At 33.6% G+C, this 20,863-nt stretch overlaps 2 protein-coding genes across 2 annotated transcripts; both read right to left on the reverse strand.

Annotated features, from left to right (window-relative positions):
• Positions 1–5,466: 5,466 nt before the first annotated feature.
• Positions 5,467–8,127, reverse strand: LOC118043774 (transmembrane 9 superfamily member 11). The gene has a single exon (XM_035051846.2). The coding sequence runs from the start codon at positions 7,800–7,802 to the stop codon at positions 5,829–5,831; it is 1,974 nt and encodes a 657-aa protein (XP_034907737.1). The 5' UTR covers positions 7,803–8,127; the 3' UTR covers positions 5,467–5,828.
• Positions 8,128–11,689: 3,562 nt separating this feature from the next.
• On the reverse strand, positions 11,690–17,502 carry LOC118043773 (uncharacterized). The gene is made up of 7 exons (XM_035051843.2): positions 17,284–17,502; positions 16,980–17,128; positions 15,702–16,578; positions 15,234–15,325; positions 12,853–12,914; positions 12,705–12,774; positions 11,690–12,569 (listed from the first exon to the last, which is right to left on the reverse strand). The coding sequence occupies exons 1-7, from the start codon at positions 17,465–17,467 to the stop codon at positions 11,892–11,894; spliced, it is 2,112 nt and encodes a 703-aa protein (XP_034907734.1). The 5' UTR covers positions 17,468–17,502; the 3' UTR covers positions 11,690–11,891.
• Positions 17,503–20,863: the final 3,361 nt, after the last annotated feature.

A 20,863-nucleotide genomic window follows, 5' to 3' on the forward strand; every position in this document is an offset into this window, starting at 1 on the left:
TTTTTACTTGAAAATATATTAAAATAATATATTTTTTTTTAATTTTTAAAAATTTTTTTTAATATTAGTGCATCAAAATTTCTATAAAAAAAATATTAATTTAAAATAAAAAATGAAAAAATTTAATTTTTTTAAAAATAAAAATATAAAAACAAATGGCAGAAATGGGAAACCGGTTTTGTGTGAATTCATGATAACCTATTGACATTCTTACCCTTCAGATGCCATTTTGTTCACGCCACCCTTTTCCACTCAGACTAGCCACGAAATTCAAGTCAAAGTCTAACCCCTGACATCATTCACTAGTCGGCAGCCCCCCGCTCACGACTTTTTGTACTCATATTTTACTCTTTTTTTTTTATAAAATAAAATAAAATCATACACGTTTGATTTATCTAAAATGTGTGCATCAAGCGTTACGCTCATAGGTCAATTAAAATATTATATATATATATATATATATATATATGGAAGTTGTTACATTTTTTTGGATATAATAGAAATTAAATTAAAATGGCGTGTTGTCTAGTCTATAATAGAAATTAAATTAAAAAGGAAAAGTATAAGGCGTCAATGCACATACACATACGAAGTAGCCTTTATTGCATTCAAGTGACTTTTTTTTGAATTTCGAGACACTGTAAAGCATATTTTATGACTCAGATAAGTAAATAAAATCTTAATTATTTCAGTTTTTTATAAAAATATATATATATACCTAACTCGAATTTAAAACTGTTCTTAAACTCTTTTCAATCACAATTATATCTCCCTAAGAACTGCATTAAAGTGACGTGCAAGGCTTCATCCGAACTCCGTTCACATCATTCCTAGGCAGCGTTGGACAAAAGGCGTGTTGAAATTTAGTCGACGTTGTAGCTCCGATTGCCATTTTTTTCCCTTTTCTTCTCCTTTCCTCCCTTTTCTCTTTCTCCATTGATTTGCTTGCAACACCTGGAAAAAAAACAACACAAAAAACAATCGTTCCCTTCCAGAGTAGACTGTGAGTGCGCAATGATTCTTCTATGAAAATCACCATTTTCTAGAATATCCTGGGGGGACCAGATACGGAAGATGATTTGCAAACTGTGGATTTACAAGACAAATTTACTTGATGGACATTTGAAATCCATGAAGTCGTCACTGTAATTAATTGAATACTGTAGCTGTAGCATCAACTAAAGATAAGATTTCATATTTTTCAGTGAGTCGATTATCCAATTAAGTACTGTTGGAAATCATGAGAATCATGTTCCTCCATGGTCACTAATTATAATGTGCTTTGCATAGTGCTGGGACAAAAGGAAGGCGGACTCGCTCACCGGCTTGCTTGCCGAGAGAAAGAATGACAGGTCATCGGAGAGCCACTGTGACTACTATTACAACACTCTGTAAATCATGAAAAAGAGCTTGTCGCAGATGAATCTAATGATACAGAAAAAAGATTACTCTCAGAGCCGTGACGAGTCCTCACATGCTGCCATGATTTGGCAGGCTTGGCTATATGCTAGTGCATGTATTACATATATTAGCTTTTTTTATTTTTATTTTTAATTCAGCCCCTGATTCTTATACAACTCTCTCTTTTTATTCTTAAATTTACTTGATCGGATATCATGCACGGAAAAAAGGTAAAAAGAGAAAAAAATCTTTGCCCGAACAACTTGCATATCTAATTTGCAGAAGTTATGAGCATATGCCCTGTCAGTACTAGTTGTGAAAAGGTTGGGAAGGTTCAAATCCTATTTGAAGTTTTTCCAACTTCTAACATAGGTTGAAGGATGTAGATACCTTCATTTTTATTAACCAATTTCTTAACTCTTCTCAAAAAGTGGTTTTTTTTTTTTTTTATCCTATTAATGTTGACTACTTGCTTCTTCTTCTTATCTACAATAGTCTAACGTTTGATATTTTGTTGCATCAATGGAGTATTAAAGACAATCAAGTATTAATACAAAGGTGGTCTGGTAGTAAGATTTGGAATCTCATCTGATTTGGGTTCAACATTATATATGCTGATCTTCCCGTATAGCCATCACAACGTCGAATTAAAGTCTACTTTCCTTGTATCTGGAGTAAGAGTGGCCGTGTATTTCGTATAAGACGACGTGTCTGTACTGTGAATACTCCATGGAAATAGAAAAGAGAAATAACAGAGTAATTTGGTGAAGGTGCTTGGCATGGAACAGGACTTCCAACAAGACATTTTAGTTCGATGCAAGGCCCAGAAGGCTTTAGCCTGCATAATAGAAGAAGGTAGCCATTCTCGATCGCAAATTCCACCCTAGCCTCACCATGGTTTGAACACGAGCCCTCCAAATAGAAATCCAGGTCCTAACTCTGTAATCAGTTTCTATGGTCTTAACAAGTTGGGAACCTAAAGGCCCCTTTCATCACAAGACAAATAGCCAGAGGAATTATCAGGAGACGAACTGATGGTTCAATACGTATAAATTGGTCAAGAAAACCCATGTACGTATAAAGTTAACACACTTTCTACAAGAAATATTGAGAAAAAAGAGAAGAAAAGAAGAACATTCAATACTTAAAAGTTGTATTATTTAGGCTGCCAAACAACATAAAAGGTCGTAACTTGAGGGAGAAAGTCAGACGATCCTCCTGAATACTACTATACTTCCTTTACACATAAGAAGATCTTGTCAGATTACCGGCTGAAGTGGGGCTGAATCAGTTTCATAAATTGAAATAAAAGATTTGTGATTGCAAAAAGAATTAATCTATCTTGATGTTTCCAACCACTAACGTTTCACACAAGATGAAACAAAGCATCCATCAAAAAGATCAAAACAATTTCTGTTAATATTTTCACTTCTAGAGTAGTTTGTGACAGCCAGAAAAGAAGATAATTATATCGATCATATATCAAAGATATAAACCTTGAGCAAACTTGTATAAGAACTTCAAAACTTGAAAACACTTGCCAGGTTTGACCAATTTTGCTTTATCTTTCTGCACTTGAGACAGAAAAGAACCTATTTCTTGGAAGACTACTTCTTTTTGGTGGTTTCCATCAATCTGTAATGTAAGATGAAGCAACATACAAAAAGTACTGACGCAAATCTACAGAATAAGTGAGAGAAATACAATAAAAAAAATTGAAATTACCTTGACCATAATGTTTGAGCATGTTGATAAGATTGATTCAGCATTTTTCTTGTATATTTCAAGACGTGCCCTTACCTAAAGACAAGTTGAAAAGTACCAAATACGCATGGCATATTAGTTTATAGATGAAAAAAAAACGTTCAAGCTTCCAAACAGATACAAAACTTGTATAAAGTGCTTCTTATAGAAACAAGCTTCTTTTTTCTGAAGTTAGAAGGGGAAAAAAATCTCTTGGTACGCTGCTATATAGAGCAAATACAAATGCATATGATCTTTGGCACAAACAATTAAACAGAAAGGTATCTCTCAACTCTCAATAGTACATATGACAGTAGAATGATGAGCAAAGAACAACAGTGACAGAGGGATTATCGCAGAATTCCATCAGGAACCTGAGTATTAAAGATATTTCATGAATATCAAGGACACACAGAGTTTGAGTTAGAAAATGTTTAATGCAAACTAAGGCATTATCGCAGAGAACCTTCTCCATTCATTAGAGCGTTCAACGTTTAAAACATCCACTACATAGGAGAAATATTGAAGAGAAATACCACAGATGTAAAACCAATGTTGGCCTTCAAAGCATGTGATTCATAGAAAAACCAACTACATAAGGTTCAGCTACAACATGGAATTTTGGAATTATCCTAGTAGCTTTTATGTTAGTTTTTATAGCACAGAAAAGTACATGCATTTTGATGAACATGTACGGAAATTTTGTTTCCTGTGAGAATATTGGATTATTCACCAATGATTTGGAGTAAACGAATGCCTAATAACCTCATCGGAAGCTGAGCAATATCACTTTCTGACATAATCATAAGCAAAGATAGCATTATCACTCTCAGAATGAAATGAAATCAAGAAGCCAAACACAATTTCTAATCAAAGGGGAAAACCCTCTCCAGTTCATGTTTAAAGAAGGCAATATATATCATTTGGATATATGACAATCTTCTTCATTTTAATTCAACGATTGCCCATCGAAAACAAACCCTCACCTTTCGCTCAATTCATCCCATTGCAAATAATTAAAACCCCTTTCGTGCAATTCAAACTCAACACCCCTGCGCCAAAATGCAAGGGGAGAATGATTTACCTTCACATACCAATTTCTAAGTTCAATGCCATGTGAACCCTCTTAGTGCTTCAAATAACCAAGCAGTGACCATAAATCAAAAGAATTGAAGATTACAAAAGAATAAAAATGATGGGAGAGTTTACTTTCTTAACAATTAGTTCACACTGAGAGCCTTTGCCATATGCCGGTGCACCTGATATCATCACCTTCAATGGCTCATTTGCGGAACAACTCACCCTCAATATTCCCTGCACGCGCCAAAGAAAACAGACTTGGAAACTTAATCCATGTGCTTAACAGTCACAAACCAGGAAAAGAAAACGCACCCATTTGCAAAATAATATATTTTTTTAATTTTAAAAATGTAATTATAATTATTTTTAAAATGTTTTTTAATATATTAAAATAATAATTTTTTATTTTTTTATAATTATTTTTGATATCATGAAAACATTAAAATATATTAACTTAAAAATAAAAAAAATTAATTTTTTAAAAATATATTTAAAACACAAAAATAAACAAAAAAATAATATAAAAAAGCAATTTTGGAGTTTGTCCTGAAAAGGGTTGTGGTTTTGGTGCCAAAGGAGACAAGATGGCGATGTGTTGGGGAAGATTGTCTGAAAGAGAGAGTTGATGAAGATGCAGAGAGAGAAGAGAAAGGAGAGAGAAGGACATTGGTAGAGTGGAGAGATGTCAGTGAAGTGTCTAACATTGTCTGCCATTCTTGTTTGTCGAGACACACAGAGAGATCAAGTTCATTGAAGAGAAGCAAAGGTTTTTGAGGAGGACATGGAGGTGATGCTGGCAGATGCTATAACGGATTAACGGACACCACAGATACTTATCTTCTTTAATTTTTTAGGTCTTTTCACGTCTGACCATCTTAATATATTCACGAAAATTCTCTTTTTTCTTGAGCCTACTTTGTATTCAAAGCTGATTGAATAAATTCCCTTGCCGTTTAAACCAACATTTAAAGTGTTGAACATACGGATATCGGGACTTCAAAATGTTCCCCCCCAATTTTACTGCTATATTTTTTTAATTTCATGATATCATGTTTCAAGTCCTCTTAAATTGCTCACTTTCTACTTGCAGCTTCAAAAAACCAAACTTCCTACACTTGTATTTTTCATCTAAAGTTCTTTTGCTCGGAATTTCAAAAATTAAGATGGAAGAAAAAGAAAGGCTGGCCTCTGTGCATGGTAAATGCAGGCATGGACTCAAGATCAGACCAGAGACACAAGAAATAACATCAACGCGAGACTAATGAAGTCAAATACAAATGACAAACATTGCTACTTGCATTCGATCCTCATATAGAACTGAATGAACAAAGTACATTCGGGAAATCCCACCCACTACCAACAACTATGCCAAAATGATGAGCTTGTGTAACATGCTACCATCCCATGATCTCCGTCTAAAAAAGAAAGAATTACGCAAAACTGAGCGAAATTATTGTTATAGTAAAACATATAGTAAACATTCTAGCAAAATAAACTCAGAAATGTAAAGCATGATGGACTTCTGTGAAGGGTCGCATTCATTTCTGCCCCAAATGATAGTATTGTTCTTCGAAGGGCCGTGACGCTTGGCGCGGGAAAGTTCTTCAATCCAACTTCACTGAAGAGAACAAGTAGTGCACAAACCAGAAAGATGAAAGGAACCCAACTGAGCCCATTGCAAACATAATTGCCAAAGCCATCAAGAGGGAGTACCCAAGGTAAAGTGCTTCCGAGACAGGGCCACTCAAACTCTTAAGCTCAAATATGAGATAGTTTACAGAGTACAGGAAAATGTAGATAGCAACTGAACCCGAAGCAAAGAAGGATTTCCACCACCATTTCCAGTCCTCCACACAGAGATGCATGTAGGTTAAGACAAGAGATACTTCAGCACAAACCACCACAAGAAGGATGAAAACAATCAAGAGAAACCCAAAAACATAGTAAACACGACCCATCCAGATACTAGACATGATAAAGAAGAGCTCAATGAAGAGTGTGCCAAAAGGAAGAGTTCCAGCTCCAAAGACCAATAGCCAAGATGGATATTTTTGAGCTGGGATTTCCCGAGGAATCTGGTTGGTTCGAACAGGGTATTCAATATGCGGTGCCTTTGCCCCAAAGTAGCCCCCAACTAGGGTAAGAGGAACCGAGATGCAGAACCACATGAAAATCAGAACAACAAACAAAGAGAATGGAATGGCACCTGTGCTATGGCTACCCCATAAAAGAAAATTCAAAGTGGTTAAAATAAGAAAGGCAATGCCAGGGAAGCAGCAGGCAACCTTCCAAGAAACTGAAACCCATCCCTTCTTATCACCACAGCCAATTGTCCTCCAAAGGCGAACTGCAACATAGCCAGCTGCAATACCAAGAATCATGTAGAAAATTAGCATGCCTATAATCAGAGTTCCACGGGAAGCTGGAGACATGAATCCAAGGGCAGCAAACATTACTGTCACAACTGCCATCCCAAGAATCTGTACCCCATCTCCAACCATAACACACAATAGCCCAGAATTAGTTGGAGCACGGAAAACATCGCCCACAACAAGCTTCCACCCAGATAACTCCTCATTCATCTGTGCTTGAGCTTCCTTGTCAAGTTCCTCATAACGGGTCAGATCCCGCCTGACAGTCCTCAAGAAGATGACCAGGACAATACCAGCAAGGAAAGTGATCACCATCAGAGAATTCAAGATAGAGAACCAATGGACCTTGGACCCCTCCATCTTCAAATAAGCATCCCATCTCGATGGCCACTTGATATCACTCTCCTCAAATGTAACCTCATAAGTGAAAACAATTGGCTCATTCTCCTTAATCAGCATTGCCACAGTGGTGGGATCACACTTAATAGGAGATGGGTATTTCTCATAGGGTTTCAAGTTCTTAACAGACTGAGCATCATGCATGACACTACAAGGAACCACCTCAAAACCAACAACCATATACCCAGGAAGTTCTGATCCCCCACTCCCAACAGTAGGAATCAATTCCGACCCGTCTCCAGTTCCCATCACACGTGCTACATTGGCCTCCTCGTACTTATGAACAAGTACAGTAAACTTCAAATGATTAAACACATAATAAGCATCCTGAACCTTAATCCCCAGTGGATATCCCGTCCACCTCAAAAAATAAGACTCCTTCTTAGCATACCTTATCGCAGGCAAATTATCAAGAATCAAGTTAACCTGATACATCTCATCAATCCTCTTCTTTAGAAGCTTAAAGTGATCACCCGACAAAGGATCGGTTCGACACAGAAAGATATCGGTCTCATTGGTATGCATCTTAAACTTATAAGGTGAGTTTTCAATCCTATCGCCCATAAGAACCTCACCAAGATTTTCAGCACTATCTTTAACACCCTCTAAAGGCTTACAGAAAGGCAAACTATAATAGCTAAAAGGAATCTCAGTCTCAATAGAAGTGATTGAATTCACTTTCACTGATAAAGTATCACCAATGCCATAATTGTGAGGGTAACTACCAGGAAGGTAAAACCCATATCCAGATTGGAAAACCAAACAAAGGGTCAAGACCCAGATCTTAAAATGAGCAAAAAAGTCCATTTCTTTAGAACTTTGAGAGGATTTCAGTCAGATCTGAGAGACCCAGATCGTGAAAACAAGTTATTATGCCTTAAGGGATTGGTCTTTATTGTTTTTTTCACTAAAAGTTAAGATCTTGACATTAAAAAGAAAAAGATACAAATAAGGTCTAGCTATTTAGAGGTGTAAAACACAAGAGAAAGATAACCTGACCTTGTACAGAGAGTGGTGCAAAAGAGAGAAACGAAGAGAGGAGTCTGTGATGTAGAAGAATTGTGCGGCAAGTAGAGAGATCTTTGAGATTTTGGAAAAATGGGATCTTTTTTGAGACACAGTGAAGATTGAAAGGCAGAACATATTTATAGTATTGGTGTTGTTTACTTGGATAACCGACAAATCTTGTTTTTCATGGATTGACAATATTAGCCATTTGTTCTTCTATCAAAATGTTAATTTGTTTTCCATCATTATAAAAGAAAAAATTACCTTATCAATTTTTTATTTTATTTTATCTCTATTTTTAATTACAATTTTTAAATTAAGTAAAATAATCAAATTATTTTCATATATATTATTTCTAAAATTAGACTAAATAACTAATTTTTTTTCATCGTCTCTCATTTATACACCAATTTCTTTCCATTTCTAAACTTGAACCAAACACTATTTGATTTAAACCCAAATCAAGCTACTAATCTAGTGTTTTTAATGAATTTCTCTTGTGTGAACCAACTAAATACCAGTATTTTCGAGAAGAAATGCCAAATAAATTTATAATTTTTATGACCTTTTCATAAAATGAAATTTTTTATAATGGAATGCCATAATCTTTCCTCATGTCTCCTTTTGATGGATCATTTTATAGCGGATCTCTGATGAATGTTGGTGGTTTGTGTTGTGCAATAACAGTTGAAGAGATGGATCATTTTATAGTGGATCCTTTTAATGTTTGTCATTGCAGTTGTGATTTCTTGTTCATCTTCATTTACTGATGATGCTAATAATAAAATTCATTTACTATCAAACAACATTGATCCTGTATCCACTGATACCACCAACAAACTCCTTTAAAACCTCAATTTAGACACTATTGCTTGAGTAACCCCTTTGCACCTCTCCATCTCCTTTTGCTTATAATTTTCAAGAATGTCTTGTTAATCCTATCAGAAACTAAATTTTTTTCCAAAATGATATGTTATAAGTTTATTTTTTGTTTGATTCTACATCGTTGCTTTTGAAGAAGTGTGTGTGTGTGTTACATGTTTGCTAAAATACTTGACAAAAGTTCAAGATTTGAACTTATGGTAGAATTATTGGATTATTTTATTACACCAGAGGTTTTTTAGTCATTAAATAAAATATAAAGGCAATCTTGTGAATAATTGAACCTTTTTTGTTGTTTTTTTGGTATGATATAAAGTATTATAAAATTCATGATGTGAACTATAATTTTAAATGAATAGAGGCATTGTAAAAAAATGAGTAAACTAAATAGTCGATGTAATTTTTCCTAATCAAAATGTTGATTTTTAACATCTCCACTAGAGTTTTTTATTGCCAAATCCTTACGAATCTCATAAGTTTCTTTTCTTTTTTAGCTAATGTTTTTTTTCTTTATAAGAATCTTTAATAATAGTTTTAAGTTTTTGTTTCCCCAAATCCTCAACCATTGTTCGGGTTAACGTTTAATTGCTATTTCAGAATAAAAAATATGAAGATAGTGGGGATATAAGAGACAAGATATAATAGGAGAAGAAAAAAATTTATAGTTGATAATAATTTATAAAATAAAGTGATCGTTTATAATATCTTGTTTAGTTGATGATGGTTAACACATAATAAAATATAAAAAATATATTTTATGCTTAATATATATTATCGTCAAAATTATATATTTTAAAAATAATTTTTTTTTTTAGTTTACATTAAGTATTAAAATTAATAATAATATAATAACTCTAGTTATAAAACCTAAATCAACTCAACAAATTTAAGAAAAGTAAAGGAATTAGGATTAACTTGGTCTAGCCCGGTTAATGACCCAAGTCAACCTACAACTCGGTCAATTTAGGATAAAAACCCAGGCTAAAAACCAGATAATATTTTTTTGAAGTTTTTTTTTTTGTCAAAATGATGTCATTTTCATTATTTTTTCAAAAAAAAAAAAGATTAGGGGTTGACTCTCTTGTTCAATAACCTAGGCCGTGTCTTAGATCGTCCTATGGTCCAGATTTTAAAATTATAATAATAATCAATTTATATTTGGATGTCTTAGTTAGACAAGTTTGAAATTAAATGTTTTTACAATGATATTTTATAAATAAAAAACATTATCTCTGCAACCATGTCTTTTATGTGTCTTCTGTTTTGAAATTACATAAATTCACTTCAAAACTTATTCTAATAACAAATTTATTTTTATATCTCATCTGCCTCTTCATTTTTAGATAATGTGTGTAACTTAATCACCTCTAGTTTGACATTAATAATATTTTTTTATTTGAAATAGTTTATCAAGTTTTTAACCTTAAGACCAACTTCTTGAAATCACATAAACTTTTTTGTTTTTGTAATATTTAATAAAAATAAGAGAGCACCAATACAAAAGAACAATCCCCAATCCTTTTGATTCATATCACTATAGCGTTATGTGTCTTTTGCTTTGGAAGTACATAAATTCACTTCAAAATTATTCCAATAACAAATTTATTTTTATGTCTCATCTACCTCTTTATTTTTAGATAGCGCGAGTAATTTAATCATCTCTGGTTTGATATCAATAACTTTTTTTTATTTAAAATAATTTATCTAGTTTTTAACTTTAAAACCACCTTCTTGAAATCACATAAACTTTTTTTTTTTCCTATACTTTTTAATGAAGATAAGAGAGCACCAATACGAAAGAACAACCCCGCAACCCTTTTGATTCACGAATGGGGACAAGCTCAAAGCCTCAACAATTTAGCAAGAAACCGGTTGGTGATCAGCGCACAAGACTGGCTAACTAATAGTCTCCTATTATGCATAATGAGTCTTTTTATATCTAGAAATAATGAAAAGTACACAGTACAAACTTTGATGAAGAAAGCATACCCGCAAGAAGCAATAACATATTAGCAATTTAAGTATGTATCTAAGAACTTGAAAGAGAAGTTTGTGGCTGATCCGTGAATGGGGTCACGTTTTCTCACCTTGTGGTTCCACAAGGAAAAAACTGTAAGTTTCCCCTTTTCCCTTCCCACAAGTCACGCCATGCACATAAACTACGTTCTTGGGCCAATAAAACGTAAGAGAAACAACAGCTAAAATAGTCAAAATCAACCAATAAGGCCAGTTTTCTTCTCTCAATGGCATTGGAGGACTAGGAGTAGTGATTTGTTCAAACACAGATCAGGTAAAATATATATGAGCAGAAGACTACTAGTCTTGATTCTTCCACTAATCCATGCGCAAAATTCAAATACTGATGTAACCATGAGTTCAAACAGAGTGAAAGATAGTGAAAGATACTGAGAATTGCCAAAAAATGAAAACATAGAGGAATGGATAATCAGTATAAGTAATTGGGTTCATGGTTTCAGTAAATTTGAATCTGTGGTGGTTCCAGCCAGGGAAGGAGAAAAGGATCTTAGTGCCGGTAGTGACCTTTCAGGGATCGCTAACCACATTTCTATGGCTGTGCATATTCCATGAAAGTAACAATTCATCCCTGGCAACTTGGAAGATGGCTTATTTTGAGGAGCCACGGCAAGATTCCACGGGAATCACAAATACTTCCATGTTCTATCATCTTTTGTTTCAAAAATCCTTGTCAATAAAAAACACCTAAAATTAATCTACACACGTAAAAACCCAGTTATAGCAGGTCACCTACACTTCATTTTCAAACAAATGGGCAAGAAGGAGAATTGCAGAGCAAGGAAAGTAAGAGACGAAATCATACTCATAAAGACATCTTGAGCACATGGAATATGATGCTGATGTATTTAACTTAAGTACAAGGGAAGGGAAGATTAATTTATCAGCAATTACCTTTGAAACGATCAGCCTAAATAAACTATACATTGTGCTGCCCATCTTTTTTTATGGGGAAAAAGGGAAAGATAACACCTAACTTTTTGCACCCAATCCCCGTGCTTTTGGCCTCCTAACAGCAACTAAAGGGTTGACAATACCTTGGGAATCTTTACCCAAGCCCTTGCCTTCAACAAAACCCATCCTGGTCATCATCTTGGATCCAAATCCTTTGGTGTGTTTTTCAAAAGCTCCGACGCTTTGAGTTTTACTATGTTTTCCGGACTTTCCAGTTCCAGTTCCAGTTCCAGTTCCAATGCTTTGAGGTTTATTCTTCACTGAGTCACCACTGATGTTGGAGAAGTCAACACCCAAACCAAGTGATTTAGGCCGCTGGATTGCTTCAATGGGTTGTGCCATACCTTGACCATCTTTTCCCAATCCTCCACCTTGTATAAATCCCATTTTTTCCATCATCTTAGATCCAAATCCTTTAGTGTGCACCTCAAATGCACCATACTTCGATGAGCTAGTGGCATCCTTGTTTTCGCCAGTTTCATTTATCTCTTGAGCACCCACTGTTATGGTCTCAACGACTCCAGGTTGCATTACTCCACTTGATACAAACGACACTGGTTGATTAGTGTATAAACCATTTCTCCCAGAACTCCCCCTTGTACTTTTCTTCTTCCTATTTCTGTCCGCACTAACTGATTTTGTTTTTGAGCCTTCATTAACAGCAAAATCAGAATCCTCATTGCCAGGCCCTATCAGCTGAAATCAAAAGACAGGCATCATTAGAGAATGAAAATCTAAAAAGCAGTCAGCAATGCAAAACCACTAGAAATGTTGAAACCAGAGCATGCAATTGCATAAACTGCATGATGCAATTACATGAAAATTTGGCACCTTTTCTAGACGAAGTTTATCACTTGCTGAAGGCATGCATGTGCGCTGTGTTCGTGTCCCTGTTACAAAGCTGAAAGAAAAAAAAAATGTCAGCTAGTTTTAGCATCAATCTCAGCAAACATACAGAGAATCAGTTCATATTGGTCACCTTTTCTTGCCAGAACCTTGGGATCCACTATGCAAGCGATAAACTGCGGCAAGTCTTTGAACCTAACAGGAAGAAAGCTACTACCATTAGAATATTGTTAGACCTGATGAAGCTACTACCATTAGAATAGCAAAGCCCAAAAGCACATTGTATTATTATTATTATTATTATTATTATTATTATTATTATTCTATAAATTAAACGAAAACGGGGTTTCACTATAGCTCTAGATATAAACACTATTCACATCACTATAGCGTTATAGTGATGCAAAAATTTTTTTATATAGTTTTACATTTCAATCCACAAACTTTTTTTTTTTCTCTTTTCAGTCATTGGATTGTGAGAGGTGAAAGAGAACATCGCTGGAAAATGACAAGGCAAGAGAATTCAGCTCACTAAAATCCAGCCACCAAAAAAGTAAGTCTTGGTGTTAAAGGATTCATCTTGGAAAGGGGAGTTCAATGATAGTGGTTTTGCCCATCAACAATGCTAGAAAAAGTGGATTGGTCCTTTAAGATTTTTTAGATCCGGATTGATTTTTGGTTTTTTAAGTGATTTTAAAGGTGTTTTGGGGTTTGAAATGAGATAATTTAGGTCTCTTAAATGTTTTAGAGGTTTTTTTCTGGTCAAAATGGGCTCAATATTGAGTTTTAAGGGGTCAAAAACCTTGCCCTGATTTTTCAAAGTAGACAGCGCGTCATCTTTTGAGTCCAAGTGTGTGGGACTAGCCTTCCAAGCCCATCAAACTTTTTTTAATTTTAAATAAAACCTTATTTAAATTAATAATATAATGCTATTTAACAAATCATCCAATTATATCATACTTTTTAAATGAAATTATGTCATACTTTTAAATGAGATTACACCTTTTATGCTTATATTTGCAATCACTTTTTTAACAATTGTATGTGAGCCTAATATGTTATAAATTGTAAAAAATTGCACATTAATATTCAATAGGAATTAAATAGTCCTTTGATTGTTAATTCTTATATGGTTTTCATGAATTAATTATTCTTTGATTTTTTCATATAGCCACATTAAAATTATGAAGACATTGTTTTTTTATTATTTTTGTTTGAAACTTGCTTTTTACATTAATGACAAGTTTTTGCTTCTAAAAAACATTACTAACAAACAAAATATGTTTTAAAACAAAATAAATTAACAAGGAAATGGGAGTTTTGCCTCTAGAAATATTTTTTTTCACTCCTTTATACTTAAATTATTGAGATTCTTGCAAATATTTATTTTAATTATCTTGGATTTTTATTAAAAAACAATGTTGTTAATAAAATAGCTGTTTTTCATTTTTTTTTTAAAAAAAAAAGAGAGAGCATAAATAAGGAATGGGGGTTTTAACTTAAGAAATGCATTATCTTCCAAAATTGAAGATTTTCAAACTATTACCAACATTTATTTCAATCACCACATAATTAAATAAAAATGAACTTTGAAAATCACCATGAAGCATGTGCCAGCCTAAAAGCTAGAAAAAAATATTCCAAAAAAGGAGGGGAAAAATCCTCGCTAATTTGTTAATGAATCATAGAAGACTATAATCAGTAAGACAGAGCAAACAAATTTCCATACCTGGGAACAATCCCGTTAATGCACAGGCTGAAAACAAAACATATCCACTTCATCCAAAACAATCTGCCCTAGTTTCTACAATTTAAAAAGGACAAAAGAAAAAAAAAAAAGAGATGGTCACTAGTTCTTTGCTATTAGTTATACTTATTTTTGTGATTGGTTATACTTCCTAGATCAGCTCGGTATAATTCATTGTTGATAAATCCTAACAAGAAGGCACATGGCATTATAAACTACATGAAAAAGCACAAACACTATTAATCTCCCTAGCTTCATTAGCATATAGACAAAATCAAGTATGGTACTGTACTTGAACTTGAGATTATTTCCATGGCTATAGGCTTTTCTTTAAAGGAATACTGTCAGAACACAATTATTATTAATCTTTATACAGATTTGGAAACTTATACCACATTTCGTTAGAAGGATGAACAACAGCATGAAATAACAAAGCAAGAAGAAGGGAAACATGTAAGAAGCGAAAGATAACTGTTCCCTCTGGCCATGTTTAGGTAGGATAGAAGAGAAAGGAACCATACTTCCCATTTCCAATCAAACAAAAACAACACCAGATCTTGGTAACATCTCATTCTAAGTGGGTAATGCTTTGTAGTCACAAAGATAATTTCTTTTTCTTTTTTTTTATGGCTACACTTGCAAACTAAATGGCACTAATATGCTAGTTCGCATTCAACCTGACATGAATTACACTGTTAAACATTATTTCCATTCTTTCAATCCCATTTATTAAATGGGACAATCAATCAAAGAAGGATTCCATTTACCTTATTTATTTTCTCCAGATCAACTCCCCGGCTCAGCATTCTCTGGTGATGCTTGACAGCAATCATTTCTTTACGATGCTTCTTTTTTTCACCTGAATGATTAGCAGGTTAGGGCAAGCAAAAAAGTTAGTTGCACCCATTCGTGTCAATTTCCAGAGAAATCAAAACATCAGAGAAGAATAACTTTCTAACTTCAAGCTGAAGCAACCACCTTGCTAGCATTATTTTGATAACCAGAAGCAAAATAAGGTACAAAGGATTCTAGAGGTACATGCACATGCGTAAACATAAAAGCATGTGCACAGCATGCTCACACATGAAGACAAAGTAGGTTATTCAATCAATCCCACTACTGGCTATCATACAACACTTAATTGGATCACAACACCCCCCTCCCCCTTCTCTAAAGTACAACATGCTAATGTAGAATGCTATTCACCAGGATAAATGCAAATGAGCAAACATTACCAGGAAAATTTCTGGAGTTTTTACTCCTCTGAGAAGACCAAGGCAAGTGTGCAACATGCTTCTTTTTGGCAGAGACGATTCTTGGATCCTTTACATGCATAAAATCATCCAAATCTTGAGACACATCTCTGGCAGATGAAGCATGGTTCCTTTTTGAATGAGGTTTCTTCATACCATATCTTCTAGATGCCTCCTGGAGGGCAATCCCACCCAACTTCTCTAGAGTCTCATCAAAGCAACCACTAGAAGAACTATCCTCTTCTGAATCATCCAGAACATTTTCTACCAACCATTTGACATCTAATATGTTGGAGCTGCCTCCAATTCCTTCCAAGTAATCTTCTGCAACATCATCATCAACATCGAATTCACTATTAGATGTGTCTTCAAAGTCATCACTTTGAGACAGTTCAACTTGTTGAGATTCAGAGCTTTCATCGAGTGACTCCCCATCACTTCCCCCATCGGAAATATCTTGGGTGAATAATTTCATGCCTCCAATTGACAAAAAGGCTGAATTTTTCTTCGGAGAAAATGCTGCAGTCAGCATTTCTTCACCTGCCCTGCAGTTAGCAGCATCATCAAAATCCATTTCTTTCTCAGAAGATGATGAATCAAAAGAAGATCCTTTTTGCTCTTCCTCTTCCATTTGCTTCGAGGATGATTCAGCACCTGGGGTAGCCTCAAATTCCTCACAGAACCCCAATTCCCTATGTGAGCTCTCGCCAAGCAGAAAATCTGAACTGTATTCGTAAGTTAAATTCAAATTACAGGGCTTCAGAGTCGGTGTTTCATCTAAATAAGCAACAATATGTGTCTCCTTGGAATCCATTAAAACAATAGGTTGCGACTCGTCCATATCTCTGCTGGTACCCTCCTATAAATATTGAAAAAAAAGAAGACAGAATAACTCCAAAGGTAAAATCGTTTCACCAACTTCCCAATCTGTTCACACAATAATTAAAAACCTTAAACAAAATGAATGCTTCTGGCTTCATATGTCTCGCAGTGACCGTATGCCACATACTTTTTATTAAAGGGATAAACTTTTCTCAAGCTCCATTCAAGTAGATAGAGGTTTAGGTGAATTTCAGACAAAGCACATCATTGAAACCCTAGACCAAAACCACAGAACGAAAAGGAGGCACACTTAAAAATTTTAATCACTCCGATTCTAAATTGAAACCCGATTAGGAGTTTGCAGGGTAGTTCTCTTTATCCAGTCTACTCATACATGTTCCATATAATAGCTGGAAAGCAACTCCTAGTCAAAAATACCTGAAGATCAAAACAAGGATAGTTGTAAACAAAAGCATTTCCACTGGCTTTACGCGGTGCATTCTTAGAACCCGAACACGCTTTTCCTTGATTAGAATTCCCCGGTTTCGAACCCGACTCGGAATTCGATTTCACATTACTACTCCTTCCTGCAATTCAACAACAAAAAAAATCGAGAGAGAGAGAGAGACCCTCATTCAGTTCAAATATTAAGTTCAACTGAACTTAAAAGTTTTTATCTTTCCCAACAAAAATACTCCAAAACAGAAAAAAAAAAATGAATAGAGAGAAAGAATCAGGGGACCTGAATGGACAGGAGACCAATCCGCCAAGACTCCGCCTTCCACAAACAGAGAGTTTCGAAGTTCTTTCGATCTTCTTCTGCTCCTACTGCTGGCCCCACTGTCTTTTCTGATGTTTCTCTTGTCGATTTTTTTATTTCTGTTTTTGTTGTTGTGATTGGGTCTTCTCTTACCTCCTCCTGCCATGGCTGCCGTTTCGATCTCTCTGCTGCCTTGCCGATTGAAGAACAAGAACAATATTTTTTACACCGTTTCAGAGGGTAGTCTGGTCTGGGCCGTTACAGTCAGTGCTGTATGGGCCCATTCAGATTGAGGGCTGACTTATTCGGCCTTTTAGTTGAAAGACCATTAAATCTCGTGAAAATAAGTGAAAAATCTGCAAATGATTAAAAAGTTTAACTAGATTTGATTACATGAATTAATCAACTCTTTTTTTTTTTTTTTTTATATATTACAAAAAATTGGCAAACAAGAATTTAAATGAATGCCTTAGTTATGCCTTTTAAACACCGTATGTTTTAGATTTTTAGTTAAAAAAAATCAAATGAAACATCAAATCTTTAAAATTATTTATAAATCATAAAAAAATTCTCCAATAATTCATGTGAAAATACTTAGTATTGGATCGAGCTGAAATTTTATGAAAATGTTTTCCTACGTTGGGTTAAAATAATGTAAAGACTTCCTTTAAATAATTTGGCTAAATTCTAAAAGGATGTGTTTTGGACAAAAAATAATATTTATTAAAAGTTTCAAATCCTTTTTTATAAGGATTTATTTTATCTTTTATTTGACAATCTGATCCTATATATTTAGAAGATATTAAATTATTTATTTATTTTATTTTATTTTCTTTATTTTTTATTTATTTATTGGATTTAATTGTTATAATATAAGGGGTCCATAAGGGGTCCATTAGGTTTATTTAAGTACACAAGACAATTCATATTAATAAAACTTCTTGTTTGCCACACTTTGTGTGTGTGTGTGTTGGTGAGATAATCTCCCTTTCATGGTTCTCTAAAGAACTGAAAGTGACTTATCGAATAACAACTGTTTTCATGACGTCATCCTTATACTTCTCATTCGCGAATCAATATTCGTTGGGTGGGTGAGGGTTTACGTTTCCAATAGTTCCTGGTGCCTAGGTACAAGTTATCTTTGTGTCACACTCCTATCAAACTTGATTTACTTGGCTTTTTGGGAATTTGTGTCTTTGCTTATGGGTTGCGTGACCACGTGATCACGAGGTTCACATTAGTTTTTAGTTAAAAAAAATTAAACATGGGTTATATTTTTTGTTCTTTTATAAAACAAGTCTCATACTTAATATAAGAATAATATAAGGTTATAAAATGAAGTCCAATTAAGTTATCAATTATAATTAAAATAAAAGAATAAAGATTCCAAGTTAAGTCTAGTTAAGTACTTATAATTTCATACCTATTGAAAACTTATCATTACCTATAGCAATCATTATTTTTCTCATTCTCTATTTGAGTTATTATTTGTATCATCTTTTAGTGAAACTCTTCACATTCATTGATGTTATGTCTCATTACTTTGTGGAATCAATAAAAAATTTCTTAAACCTAAACTTATTTTTTTTGTTGGCAGATACTCGACTTGCTCTGACATATCATACAACCTATCCATGGTTGCCCTTAATTTTTTTTTTTATAAAATTCACAACATTTACTCCCCTACAACTCGAAGTATGATTAGGCAAGGGGTTGGAATTGATGTTGGGGATATCTTCAAAGGCTATCCACTTGTTTTGAATAATTGCAAGAGCTTCTTCTCGAATGTTGAGCAAATATCAATGTTATAGCTAGGATTTCTGGTATAGTACTCACATTTTAGGTCTAGTTTGTACCAATTTAGAAAAAGAGGCTTTAGTGATGTAAATAAAAGATGGGCCACTTGACCTATGCTTAGAAGTTTTGTATACATTTCTCCTAATAGTATGGGTAAAGACAGGAGATGTTCTTGGTTTTTTTGGTAGGCTCTTATTGGATTGTTTTCGTCTTGGTTTTCTAGCAAGTTAATAGGAGGCTAAAATAGCATTTGACAAGTTAGAGATTGCTATGAATGCCATTTCATTCCTTTCTTTGCTTGATTTTTCAAACTCATTCATTTTAGAGATTGTTGTAAGTGATTTTGGAATAAGTAGTGTTTTTTCAATAGTGTAAGCCATTAGCTTACATTACCAAGTTTTCAATAGTGCAAGCAATTCAGAAATGGAGGTATTACTTGGAACATGAAAAGTTTATCGTTAAATTAAATAATGAGAGCTTGAAGTACATGTTGGAGTAAATGATTCATTCTATAGTTTAGAAGATGGGTTTAACTAAATTATCGGGTTTGAATTATGAGATTTACTATACAGGTGGGAAAGAATATATTATTGTGGATGCGCTTTTAAAAAGGGAAGATAATGCTGGTTTCTAAATGTATTAAGGAGGTATTATCTAGTTATGAAAAAGATGAGTTGATTAAAGAATTAATTGATGTTATTAGATAAAGTTGCATATCTAAACTATGAATATAGAGATACAACTATAAGGTATAAATGAATAATTTATATTGGAATTTCTAATTTTTTTAATAACTATGTTGATTTAAAAGGTGCATAAGAGTCTTTCAGATGGTTTTTCAGGTATGTATTATACATATAAAAGCTTAAAATTCTTTTCTGAAAGGTGGAATGTTTTATTAATTCAATTAAGGGATAATTATATTGAACATCCTATAATTACAAAATGACTAAATTACCTTTATATATACATTATATCTCAAACACTTACAAACCTAATATATATAGAAAAAAAAAAATTCAAAGCACATTTTTCTTTATTTTTCTAAATTCTAAACCATCAATCAATGAAATTATTCCCTTAATCAGAAAGCTTTCTCAATTTTATTTTGGTCTTACCTTCCTTTTTAAATGTCTTGCTTTCTAGTCTTTTGTTGACTAATTCTAAACCATCATAAATTGGTCCCTTGATCATAAAAATCTTTTCTTTTAACTAATTTAGCTTGGAGCTTGTCAATTTCGTGTTTGATTTGTTTCAACAACAACACATAATTAATAATACCAACAAATAAACCTAAGTTAAACACTCTAACTTCAAAATACCAAGAAACAAATCAATATCACAAAACCATAAAATTTAAGAAACCCATATCATAAAATTCATATTAAACAAACTTATTTCATTAATCAATGTGGGTTTGATCTTTTTTTACTCTTAATTATTTTACCATGGTGTTTTGCTTGTTTTATACATAAATCACGCTTTCAATCTCTTTTTAATCTCCATTCTCTTCACCAATTTGATCTTGTAATCACACCACCTCCTCACACAAACCCAGAAAAATAATTCAATCGATATAAAAATCTCACTCATAAAATTAAAATTAAAATCAAACCTAAAAAAGAAGAAGCATAAAGAAAGAACATCCAAATCTCCATCCTTAACAACTTATAGACCCGTCTTCTCTTATCGTAGTTGGGTGTTCTTCTATTTCTACTAGTATTGTGGCAAATAATAACAAGAAAAGTAAGATTATTTTTTTTAA

This window comes from Populus alba, chromosome 6 (assembly GCF_005239225.2).
Source record: "Populus alba chromosome 6, ASM523922v2, whole genome shotgun sequence".
Lineage (NCBI taxonomy): Eukaryota > Viridiplantae > Streptophyta > Magnoliopsida > Malpighiales > Salicaceae > Populus > Populus alba.

Coding starts and splice junctions, on each gene's coding strand:
- LOC118043773 (XM_035051843.2), bottom strand. CDS start 17,467: ATGGCAGGAGGAGGTAAGAGAAGACCCAATCACAACAACAAAAACAGA. Junction 17,129..17,283: donor TTGGTCTCCTGTCCATTCAG/GTCCCCTGATTC, acceptor GTTGAATTGCAG/GAAGGAGTAGTAATGTGAAA. Junction 12,570..12,704: donor ATAAACTTCGTCTAGAAAAG/GTGCCAAATTTT, acceptor TTTTGATTTCAG/CTGATAGGGCCTGGCAATGA.
- LOC118043774 (XM_035051846.2), bottom strand. CDS start 7,802: ATGGACTTTTTTGCTCATTTTAAGATCTGGGTCTTGACCCTTTGTTTG.